General features: G+C 35.7%; 1 protein-coding gene across 1 annotated transcript in view; it reads right to left on the bottom strand.

The window, feature by feature from the left end:
• The window catches only part of MYO16 (myosin XVI), a 312,759-nt gene that overhangs the window by 93,319 nt on the left and 206,020 nt on the right, over positions 1–13,420 (bottom strand). Inside the window, exons 22-23 of the mRNA XM_026073032.1 lie at positions 10,352–10,504; positions 9,533–9,733 (exon numbers count right to left, since the gene is read on the bottom strand). Coding sequence (XP_025928817.1) covers positions 9,533–9,733; positions 10,352–10,504 — 354 coding nt within the window. The remainder of the gene's footprint in view (positions 1–9,532; positions 9,734–10,351; positions 10,505–13,420) is intronic.

Below are 13,420 nucleotides of genomic sequence, written 5' to 3'. Positions count from 1 at the left end.
CAATATTAAAGATAGAACTGGGGAAAAACTTTCAAAATGAACTGGGCTACTTAAGTTCTGTTTTTAAAACTGGTCTAAGTACAAATTGCGGGATTCATCTCACCTTATGGTGAAAAAAGGTAATTTACACAGTGATTCATCTGGCCTATCTTTCAGTGGGATGCATTTCATCGTAGCAAGTGCCTGTTTCCAACCACTATCTACTATTTCCAACACTAAACTACAAAGGTAGTTTAGATAGCTAGCTCAGATGTACATGTCTCCAGTTGCACCAAAGGACATTTGGTTAGATGAAGCTGACCCAGAGACCCTAAGAGCTATCATCCTTTCATGGACCTAAACTCCACCAACAACCTTTATGTGATTAGCCCATGGAATGGAAGCAAGGACTGGACCAACTAGACCTCCGGATCTGCACCAACGGCAGAGTTATGTGACTCAGAGAGGGACTGAATTCAAACCATTCCTTGAACAGGAAATTTCCTAAAGCTGATGAATAGGTAATATATACACATTCCACCTGGAATTTTAGTCACCTAACTCAGCATTAAAGAAAGATGTCTACTTCCACCCAGCACCTATGGCCCACAATTCTTTCTTACAACTACTCTTTCAGGTAACTAAAACTCTTTTGGTCTTTTTTTTTTTTTAATTGAATGTGGCTGACAATAGCAGATGTGTTTATTAATAGTACAATAGTATTAATAGTATTGATAGTATTCTTACTTTGCAGAAAACAAGTTAGAAATACCCAAGTCGGATGAGATATCCAAAGCAATCTACCTACAAAAGCTTAGAGCTTCATTAAACCTAATTACCCAACTGAGGAGAAAAAAATCAGTCCAAGTGACACTTACACACACTTAGCCAGTTTTGCTAAACCTATATAGTGGATTACAAAATAAATCCAGCTTCAGTTTTTAGAGCAAACAGCAATGAAGAGGGAGAAAGAAATGAATTTCCCTCCTCTGACTGAGGTGGGAATTTACAGTTCTTCCCTCCCTGGGCAGTTTTGTAAACTAGAGAAGATAAGACTGTTCAGGGTTGAAAGAAATGGTCCTCTCCTTTCTACTGAGGCATTGCATGACAGTAATTCATTCACTAAGGTTCTTCTGGATATACTGTTAATCTTGAATTCTGTGCTGCATGGCAACTTAGCTTTAACTTAGGGAAAAGCTCTTCCCGCTTCCTCTCCAAACTCCAACATTATCCCTATCCTGGAGCTTGGTCACACCCATACTAACCAGGACATACAGATCTGAGTCCCCTTGGGTTAAGGCATTAGTAAAACCAGTGCTTCCTGCTTCTAAGATGAAAGCTCTCACCACTGAACTACTACATAATGGGTAAGCACTACTTAGCAGCTTTCTCCATGAAAGGGAAATTTTGTGGGAAGTTTATTTCTCTTGATGGGTGTTTGGCATGTTTTACATGGCTTCTAATGGGGATGGTGGAGAAACAGCCAATTCCTTGACTGGCTTGAGAAATAAACAGCTCTGCTGCACAGTAATAGAACTCAAAGAGAATTTTAAAGTTAAATAGGAAGAAAATTATGGAGTGTTGTACCTCCAGGATTAGAAAGACACTTAATGGGAACTTCTTATAACACTTTTTTTTTTAATTTATTTAACAAGGGACCATGCTTCTATCTAAATCTTGTTTTAAATTCTTTATTGGATCTATATCCTATGCCATTTAGGTATTTGGGGAACTTTTTATCCTTGTCTAAGTGCATTTAATAAAGCCATAAATATATAAAGATTAGTAATACTAATCAGTACATTAATTATTTTTTCCATTGGGTCATTTGACAATTATGTAATGCTATCTTACTCACGAAAAAGATTATACGACTTGAATCCATATAATCTGTTATATTAAGTAATTGTCAAATGATGCAATTAGTATGGCATCTGCCATAGAAAAGGTGTAACAATAGAGTTACATTCTTTTCTGTGACAGATGCAATATTATGCAATTTTCTAATTGTATCTTCTAAGAACATACAACATAGTTAGTAAACTATTAGATAATTTAAATATACTATTAAATGCTTTTAGTGTACTTAAAGTAAATGTTCTACCATACTGGTCCATAAAAGATAATTAACAGAACTTATTCTGCAAATCTACAATGCCAATTCCTAACTGAGTGTCTTGGTCTTTAACTAAATTAGAAAAAGCGAGGTAGGACTGGTGGGAAGAGTACGTAAGTATAGCAGTGGGAGATAATAAATTATGATTAAATGCCTAGATTGAGATAGAGGGAAGTTGGGTATTGGTATAATACATCACCAACCTCTAGAACTATATTCATAAGACATCTCTCATATCACACAAAATACATAAAATTTAATAGGATTCCCTTTTATGAAGAAATTGCTAATTCTCTAACACTTTTTCCATAGAACTGGTAAGTTGAGTCACTGGCTAAAGATGCTGAAAACTCACCCAACCAAATGGCACTCCAGGTTCCATATTTATTGTCAGTTCCACAAACAAGAGAGAGAAAAAAGGAAGTCCTTTTCAAGCTGTTGATTTTGTAAATTTAATCCTGCCCCAATCAGAGATGCCAACCTACAACGGCACTTTACCTAAAGTGCATACATTTCCCCAACTTTTTTTCCAATGGGCTTCTAAAGTAAACCAAGCCAAAACTCTGCACTGATTGGTGCTCAAGCACAGTGGATAGTTACTTTGAGGAGAAAAAACCCAAACAAATATTAAATGATTGAGACAGGAAATGTGCACTTAGTTAGCTCACGGTTCTAGTAACAGAAAATATACCTGTTATTTCCACTTTCTATTATTTGTTACAGCTGTTTGTTCTGTCTTGCTCTGCATGGTGAACCCTTTGGGTACAGAGTATGTAAACCTACATTTCTATATTGACCACAGGAAACAAGATCTTTAGATGCTATCTCAACTAGCTGTTTTTATTAAAAAATAAAATAGCATACAGTTCCACACAGCATTTTATTTCAATAAAAACAGATTAAAACAAAAAAGGGATTGAATTTTGCTCCCTATTTGACTTTAATTAAGAAAGGAAAACAATTTAAACTAAGTATGCTGGTAGTGTGGCAGGCCAAATGTTCATCCAGCCCAGTTATTCTATCCTGGACATTTAGGGAAAAATATAGTGTAAGACTCCCACCAGTTCCCATCTCAGCTTCCAGGACTCTGACCATTAGGGATTTCTTGAACTGAAGGCTGTATCTCATCTTGGTGTTTAACAGGTCTTGACAAACATTTCCTCCCTGAGTCTGTCTAACTGTTTTTGGAACTCGACACTTTTGACATTGGCAAAGCTCTGTGGCAGGGAGTTTCATTAGTTATTAGCTATATGAAGAAATATTTCATTCTGTTTGTTTCAAAACTGTTTTCTGGTCATTTAGGTTGGTGTCCCTGATTCTAATATCATGAGAACCAGCATATAAGGACAGCAGATTAAAAAAAATAGACGTACACAGAGCTAACTTTGGAAAACGCATGATCCTCTTATCTTCCTACACATGCTCTCCTCTCCACTTCATTACTCATCCTCATGCCATTCCATTTTATATATCTCTATGGTATCTTCTCTCAGAAATCTCTCTTCTGAGCTCAAGTATCCCCCCTCATATCATCTGGCTTTGGCAAGGGACTTTATCTAAATTTATTGGATTCCCCAATATACATTATCAACAAGGCCACCTTTAGCCATAATTTTCAATTCCTTCAAATAGTAATTTTTCATTAAAGATTGTCATATCTTGTGATGGTGCAAAGCAGAACTTGGAATTTAACTCTGCTAAGAATGTAGGGAGAATGTCCTTTGGCACTCATGGTTCACGGCAGATGCAATGAGAACCCTGAAAAAATCGGGAAAGTTACACCTGGAATGGTAATGTCAATTTGGTTGCATTCATAGCTAAAAAGGAAAACATGACTATTTGAATAATCAAATGTAATTCAGATATTCACAATTTTGTGTGTTTTGTTAAATTCAGTTAATGAGGATATACTCAGTTCTTTTAAAATGTTAGAGAACACGTTCAAGGTCAATTTCAATGCACGGGAAGATCACTGTTGTTATTACTTTTCTGCCAGTACTTAAATGTGAGTGATACCATTTAAAAGCTTGAACCTGCCAAATTTTTAGGATAGTTGGGCTTCCCCCCAACCCAAAACAAGCCTTGTTAAGCAATGAGTGTACCGAATACTCTTCATAAAGTCTGTAAATTTTATTCTAAAATTCTGATAGAAATAACAGAATATTAAAACCCAGAGATACTTAGAAGCAAAAATTGTGTGTGTTCTACTACTGTAGTAGAACAGTATTGTTCTACTATTTTCTCCTTCAGCAGAGCCTGCTAGTGAATGTCCAAAATTAAGTCTGATGAAAGAAAGAAAGAAAGAAAGAAAGAAAGAAAAAGAAAAAGAAAGAAAGAGACAGAGAAAGAGAAGAAAGAGCACAACTATCTTGTCTATGTGAAAAAGATAATCTTTGTCAAATAACCTTTAGAGGCTTTGGTATAGCTTAGACTAGACTGATTTGATTGTTATGTCTGGGGATTTAGCCTGGGGAAAAAATAAAGAAAATGAAAGTGTCCTTATTGATTAATCCATCTCCTTTTGTCGTTTGATTTAGAGGTTCAGTTTCAGAGTCTGCCTGGGATATATATGGCATTTCAGAGAAGACTTCATTGGTGAAGGTGAGTGGACAGCTGAGAGGTATTTTTGAAATGTGCATAGCTTAGAAATTGAACAGACATTGATCTGCACTTAAAGGACATTATGTACACTTCTTTAAAGAGCAAAGAAGTTGGTCTTTTGGTCTGTTCAGTTTATTGAAGTACTATAGGTCAGAACAGTGGCAAGGGAAACAGTGACAAGGGACCTATCAGATTTGTTAATTCAAGTATAAATTTAAATTGTGTAAATCTTAAATTATGATGACAGATTATTCAGATTACATGAAGAAGGAGCAAGTAGTTCATTATCTCAGACATCAGTGTGTTAATACCACTGCTAGCTAATGATGCATCTCTTGGTATTGTCTTAAGATAACATATTTCAAATTTACTTATTGGTATGCTAATGCTTTCATGAAATTAAGAAGAGGACTTTGAATCCTGGAGAAAGTTCAGTGATGGAATGCTATCCTTCAAAAATCACTACTATCAGCAAGGCTAACAGTTCAGTCATATAACTCATGCAAAGCCCTACATTACATGAGAGCCCATAAAGTGCATATTAATGTTATCATAAAAGCATCTAGAAATTCAGCATGACACATTCTCAGTACAGTTTCAGCTGATGGTAGGATGCATTGATCAACTACATCCACAAAACCCTTTGTCTACTCAAGACAAGCGTGCAGTATGCAGCGTTGAACCAACCAGCCTCTGCTCTCATGATGCTGCCAGGCAGACAGCCTCTACGAGAAGCAGCTGAGAATAACCACATTCATGTTAAGGAATCTGAAATAAAGCAATATCCCACATGAGCAGAATTTTTCCAGAAGAGATCAGATGACACCAGTGTTCAGAACAATGTGTAAAACAACTTTCAGATAAAGCCTTCCATTAGATTTTTTTTTTAAGTCATACACAGCCTAAATCTTTCTTTTCTGCCTTCTGCCTGAACAGAACAGAGATAAGCTTTTTGTCTTATAGCGCTCAGATACCAAAACATCAAATGTCTCTTAGAACAGACTCACAATATGTCAAGGCATTGTGGAATTCTGTTCAGCTGCAAAATTCAAACTGGGAGATAAAGTAAAATACTTGATATGATCAAGATACTCACAGTGGTCTTTACTAAGCGTGTGATCATAAAGTTAACAACGATATCATATTGCTCATGCACAAAATGGCAGATTTAGTACTGTGCAGGCATAGCATTGAATAAAATTCAAGTGAAAAGAAGAAAAAGTTGTTTGCTTTCTTCCACAGGACCATTCTGTCAAACTTCTCTAATACAGCATTCTCTCTCAATTTCCACTGAAAAAAACCTCACACATACTCTGATTTCTTTCATGTGCATAACCTTACTTGTGCACATTTTTGTTCCTCTTTTACTCCTTTCTTCAACCCCAAACAATCAAGAAAAAAATCAAATAAGGTCTTTCAGAATGATGTCACAGACTTTCCTAACATACCATCTCCCCCACAAAATCAAGCATGCATTTCAAATACTTTGCTTTTTTTCCATTAGACATTATCCTGAGCCTCCTCTCCCCATATGTTCCCCATGTTCTTAGGCTCATTTCCCCCTCTTGCTCTCTTTTCTCCATTTCTTCCTATTATCTCTACTCTTTTCTCTTAGTACTGCCTTTCCTGGAATAGTCTAAGGGTAATCAGGCTGGGAACAACATTAGGACTAACATTAGTCCTATGAAAGGCTACTGAGTATAAAATATATGGGAAAGTGTGATACTTGACAATGCATGACTACGATCAATCAAAAAGGCTTGATAGTGAAAGAAAAGACAATTTTCATTCCCATAACTATGCTGACACAAAACGCTGTTATGAAGGTGTTAGTAGTCTTTAAAACTTCATGGACATGTTTGTAGTATCAGCTATAACTCCCTCATAATATAGAGATTTCAGTTTTGTTCATGAAAGGCTGCCTGCTAATCTCCATAAAAATAAACAAAAATATGTAAAACATGTCTCTTCAGTGAGAAAGTATCATTTTTAACAGCTGCTTTTTCCAGTACAACTGCACTTGTAAGTTGTCAAAACAGCAACTGGAAGCGTCTGGGTAAAGATGTGAACCCACTTCTTTTGAGACTTACAGCTACATGCATACCCTACTGATGAAAAAGGAGCCCAAATTACAAGGGTCCATATGGAGGTCCTACCAGGGCCAAGGTGGGATATTAGCTTTTTTTGTGTTCTAGATGACATGGAGAACCAGCTGTTTCACATTGCCTGGCAACTACATCACAGTTACAACTTTTGCTATCCAGGGAAAACAGGCTGTCTGCCCTCACCTTCTGTTTAACATAAAGCCGGCATTCAGTGTAACTTCCTTCACAAATACCAACCTAGACACATCACCAGAATATAAATGATTAAGCCGAGAAGTGGAAAATTTCATATTCAATTACCTGTCACATTTTACTGGTAATTCTTTTTCTACCCCCTGGGTCTGATTCATCTTTCAGTTACACTCATGTAAATAATGAGAAGCTTTACCAAGTTAAAGGAGTTACATCAGTGAAAAATTGCGGTAAGTGAGGATAAAATCAGGCCCTCTTGTTTAAAATTTGGGTATCTCTGAAGGTAATGACTCAGAGAAAAAATGTTTTATACTTCACTTACTTTAGACTCATTTAATTGATATGACTATAATAATGGCTATCAAAATCTGCCAAACTATACTGTTACTTTATATATGAAAGTGCCAATAAAACCTGATATATTTAGAAGTCTGATCTATTAACTATTTTTATCAAGCATAAATCACAAATGACTTCTATAAAATCACTGCTACAACGTAGTAATAGCACAATCTCAAGAACAGCATCAGCAATTTTAAAATCCCTTAAAATTCCCATTTTTTTATCAACTTATCAGGATATATTAGTCTGGGAATAAATTCCACTTGTGTAATTATTTTGTACATAAATACTATCATCAGATATTATGTAAATACATATCATAAATCACTGGAAATTACAACCTTATTAATACAACCTTATATTAATAACATGATAGTTCCATGAGATATCAAAAATGATCTTTAAGGATCCTGTTCAACCACTACTCCAAGAAGGAAAGTTAAATATTTATATTGGAATTTTTCTATTTTGGCAAGGACAAGAGCATCTAACTGCTGTAAGGATGCAAAGAACAACCTGACAGTCTGGAATAGTTTCTTGGCCAAAGTAAATCCAAGGATCTCCATCGACTTCAAAGGAATTTGTGAATTTACATTACTTGAAGAGCTGTCTATTTGTTCATACTTTTAGATTAACTATCATTACTACTATTAGGAATAGGTCAAAGCAAGAGTCTTCGTAATAAAAAAAAGAATCTAAACAACCATGTAAGGATAAAACACGCATTAATGAAAAGTATACTGCGTACCACTTACAGTTTAACTTTCAGAACTGCACATTTGAAATTTTGATCTTAATAAATGTTCCTACTGAGCGCTTCTTCAGGGAATAAGACATACATTTTTTTTGTTTTGAAGAAATGTGCTTATTGTTCTGGTTGTTATTTTAATGCTCTTTCATTAGCTGCTTGGCTGCTGCTTCCACGTCATTTCTTTTGGTATGTGCAAAATTTATTGAGCTATTCTGATAAATTTGTATAATCACAACAGAACTTCATGAAAAACTATTTACCTAACAACTACACAACAGACTTACAAGAGAATTTAGACATCTGGAGTCCACTGTCAGCACCTTATTCTATCCCTCTAAGTGCCAATAAATTTTGCAAAATCCTCATTGTGCTGATATCTAACGCCTGTGTTCCCACATTTCTACTGAAAAAGCCCCAGCCAGTAGTGGAAGTATTCAAACCACTTAACTTTGGGAAGTAATTTGGGCCTAAAGTTGAAGCCCTTATCACTGAGAAAGAAAAGCCTCTGTTAGAGAGCTATTCAGAGTATTTTGGTTAGGAGTTTAAGTTCTGCCCAAATAGTCTTAATCTTTTCCATAATGACCACATGTGTCACTGGGCAGGAACAAATTTGCCCACATCTGAACACTAGTGCATCATTCGCATCTACTTCATTTCTGATGCTAAATGAGATCCACAAGATAGACATTTCCCCATCTATATTGCTGGCAAGGACCTTCATCTGGTAAAAGAAGTGTAAGCACACACATTCTGACTTCTCATCTGCTCTGGATAGCTCCGTGGATATAATGTTAACCTGACATACGACAGAGCCAGCAACTGTTTTTTGGTGACTTGGAGACAAGTCTTGAACATGTCCTAAGAGTACCCCCTACCAGGAGATGATTGGGTGTTCAATAACACAAATCTGCTCCACCTAAAATAGTCATCACAGCAGGAACTGTGCTGTCCAGTTGAATACCTTTAGCAACATGGGTTAGAGTCATTTTTCTGGCTCTAACCCATGAAGTGAGTACATAGGAAACTCCCTTATGAATCTAAACTGATATTTTAGCAGCATGCTGGATAATCCCCTTGCATTTGCTATGTTGAAAATCATGTGAAGAGAAGTTTGCTCTGATTACCTGTCATGATAAGGAGCAGCAAAGCTGTTACATTTGTTTCAGAACTGTAATACGCATTCTCATCAAAACACTTCTTCATAGCTGACCAATTTCTTGCTTACCAGCCTTACCTTTTCTGTCTCTGCTTGTGTAAAGAGGGGATAGTCTAGGGTTTAGTTGCTATACAGAAGCACCTGCTGTTTTCACATGCCTTTCACAAAAAATTCTGAAGTGATTAGGTAAATATCACATTTACAACCAAAAGCTGGAGAGAACTGGCAGAATTTTATTTTGTTTAACCTTGTTCGTTAACTATGTGTACCCAATCATTCAAACAACTTACCCGCCCAGCATAATGCATGATCGTGAAAGTAGAGCTCTGATCCTTTGGGGCAAGGTTACCATTTCCATCTTTTGTGGAGGAATATACTGTATTTGTGTCTGATGTATCCAGGTAAGACTGAATGCGTTTAGAAAGACTCTGTTCCATTGACCAAATAGATTGGCTTTCTTCATCCAGCATTGACAAAAAGCCTGACGGCTTCTGAAATGAAAAACAGGTTTTTCTGTTTTTATACAGGAGCAATAGAATTCCAGTTGTTTGTTGTAGAGTAACACAGCTTGTAGTTTAGTAAACAAAAATGTGTATCGCCTTTTAGGGCAAAAAAAGAAAAAAATGGTTAAAGTATGCTGATAAGTCTCCAAGTCTATGCACATCAGATAATTCTGCAAGAAATATAGGGAATAATATCTCATTTGCCTAAAATGATAATTATTGCTGATCTTTTAGGAAACCACTTAGGCTATTTCTTTCTTAGAAGTTGTACTCCAGAAACTAGCTCCAGGCACAAAAGAAACGGTCAAGCTTACAACAGGGGCTGAAGGACATGGAATCCTACAGATCCTACAGGGCACAGATCCTACGTGTGGATCAGTATGGGCAAGGAGCTTCGGTTACATCTTCTTCTGCCCAGGACTGTTACAAATCTCTATTAGTCCTCGTGCACTGGGCAGTTACGACGGCCCCTCTTTGTGGTCTCTTTGGACCCATAACCTTCTCGACAGATTCATAAATCAGAAAATGCAGGCGCAAGTTTTTATTAGTCTAACACACAGAGTATGTGCATAAATATGCATGGTGTAAAATGGATCTGAAAACTACCTGAAAGAAAAAATCCAAGGCTGCAGTATGGTTACCAGGAGAATACACTGTTTCCATGGTAACTCCCTCTTGTACACATTCGGCTTGCTCTTGTAGGAAAAGCACTTCATTGATATACTGGTGTATCTTCTCATTGGTCATGTTGACACACAACTATTGTAAAAGGAAGAAAAAATGAGTATTAGAAGTTTACCGGATAATTCATCAGTGTGGGGTTTACTGCATGTCTAATATTGAATTTGATGAAATGTCAATCTACAACATGTTATCTCTCAGTAAACCACAGATTAGGAAGACCCTAGGGAAATTTCCATTGTAACAACCATTGTTATTAAACTGGGAAGAAACAGTTTTCTGTCTGCATAGATCATTATGAATTCCACATAAGAATTTCATATACACCAATTTCTACCAGAATTATCAAATATAGTGTAAAGTCACACTAATTCTATTGATTGAAATGGAATAACACTACATATAAATTGGTTCACTTACTTAATATTCTTCTGCAGTTTATATTCAGGAAGACTACACAGTCACAATGTGTTTTAGAAAAACAGCTACATATTTGATTAGGATCCTGATTATGCAGTTAGTTCAATACTAACAAAGATATTCAAATTCTGCTTCCGCATATAACATCACTGAAGTCTAAAAAAGTCTCTGAAGAACCCACTCCATTTTGCCCAAATATATCTTCTAAAACAACTAGGCATAGTCTACTAGATGCCTTCCTGCATTTTATCAATATTCTAAGGAAAGGTTGGCAAGAAATAATAATATAAAAATCCCTTGAATACTGAGTGCCTTTTGAGAGTTATAATGCTTATTGCTTTCATTCTCTTATTAGGGGCCAAGCTGCCTGATTTAACACCTCCAGTAATGCACCCCACCCTCAGCTTCTGAAAAACAATAATGCACACGGGGGCTTTTATGGCAATGGAGCATCTGGGAGTTAAAGGCCAAGCCTTTAATTTGGTGCAGGAGGAATGGGTGCACAAGATAGCTGAACTGTAGCTCCCACAAAATGCTTCAATAGTATTTAATGTCTCTAGATGCTTTTGTCACACAGCTAAACTGTGTGATTTGGGGCTGAAAATAAAAATATTTGCAGTATCAATTTCCACTTTTTAAAATAAAATCCCCAAACTGTCTATACAACGCCACTATTGCAAAACAAATAGTTTACAGGAATCTGATTTTCAGTTAAAAACGGGTAGGGGTTGTATCAGCTTTATTCTGGAACTTTTCTTACTTTATTCAAAGCTGACAACCTGCAAAAGTAAATATTGAATAATTTTGTGGAATAAAATTTTTAATTGGTTTGTTTAAATTGAAGTGGAAAATTTAGTGGAAAATTCTAAAATCTTTTCAAATGTTATATTAAGAAACAATAGGAAATTAAGACAATAAAAACTCTTAAAGGGTTGGAAGAACTGATATATGAGGAACGATGCAAGGAATGATTGCACACAGTCTCTTTTCAGATTAAACTAGTCACGTATTTGTTTTGGCCATAAATGATACCTTCCATGAATAAAGTATGTAAAAGCAATTCCTCCAGCAAGTCATGTTAAAAAATATGAAATATTCAGATCAATCATAAAAGTACATTGCTTAACATCCAGATGAGGGAAAAGAACCCAAGTAATGTATAATAGCTGCCTGAATTTTCCATTAACACCTCACGCTAATAGAGTCTACTTGCATTTGCTCTATAATGAAATAGGCTAGTGTGAATAACAGTAAGAAAAATAGAACAAGATTTTATAGCCAAATGTCTGTTATTAACTGAGTGTCTTTACCAATGCAGGAAAGTACAGACAAAAAAGAGTCTTAAATAAAACCACGGATTTTTAAAAATAGGATTTCTCCAATTTCATTATCTCATTCGATTAACAATGAAAGTATAAAATTGACTTATGTTTGATTTATTATTTAAGGAAAGAGACAGCTTCTTTAACTTTCTGGCAGCCAAAATATGCTTTACTGATCACCTTCCAAATTCTAATTCTAATTACAAAATCTTTTCAGAAGCTTCTTAGCATTATTTTAGAAGACAGACATGAGGTCATAAGCTTATATTTTAAAGCTTTAAAATGAATTTATGCTGTTTATACCTTCATTTGCAAAAGTGTTCTTTAGAGAACCATGTCATTTAATTTTACACAACTATATTTTACCATTAGAGAAGCTGAAAAAATTGCTAAAGAATCAAGTTTACTTTTTATCCTGTGCAATTCCCCTAAAAAAACATAAACAGAATAAATGTACTCGAAGATCTGACTGTGCAGCAAAATTATTAAACTATGTAATTTGAGCTGGAGGGTAAGAATGTCTTAGTCATATCTTAAAAAAGATCTGATAAATAACACTGGCTTCAACTGCCAAAAATGAAAGACATATTATTTTGTTAACACGTTCACACAAAACACGTTGGACTAGTAAAGACAAAAAGCATTTATAAATTTTACTGATCAGTAGATTATGGCATGCACTGGTACGCTTTCTAGCAATGTAAGCAACAGTGTCATTCAGATCAGCAGACATGCCGTCATGACAATAAGGTTCTGCAAACGAGAGCAGAAAGCAAGCTCAAGTGCTTATACAAACTGCAAGCTGCTCAAAAGCTGTTCTAGCTAGCAGTGGTTGTGAGCAACAGCTCTGCAGAACGAAAACCAGGAGACCAGCCAGGGACTGTTGAAAAGCAAGACATTCAGATTGCATCCTTCCCCTTTTCAATATGTTTTATACAGCATGCTGGGAAAAGGTGATAAAAAGAACGCTTCAAAATAAGAGCTTGACACAGGTTGATGTAACATTTAAAACGGCTGAAATGTAGAAATGGCATGAAAATGAACTAAGCCAACTGTTCTAACCCAACGTTTTTTTTGCTCTCTGTCATACGAAATACTACATAAAACAATGCTATATTTTCTATCTACACACAAAGATATGAAAAGTTCAGAAAAACACATTTTTTAAACATGTTCAATTGCATCAAAGAAAAATGGATGGAAATGTAGCAGTAATAAAAGAAAACACAACAAAATCTCTACCTAAAATAAA

Source organism: Apteryx rowi, unplaced genomic scaffold (assembly GCF_003343035.1).
Source record: "Apteryx rowi isolate R43461 unplaced genomic scaffold, aptRow1 scaffold_359, whole genome shotgun sequence".
Taxonomy (NCBI): domain Eukaryota; kingdom Metazoa; phylum Chordata; class Aves; order Apterygiformes; family Apterygidae; genus Apteryx; species Apteryx rowi.
The sequence above is the reverse complement of the archived record's forward strand: the minus strand, read 5'-3'. Positions and strand labels throughout refer to the sequence as shown.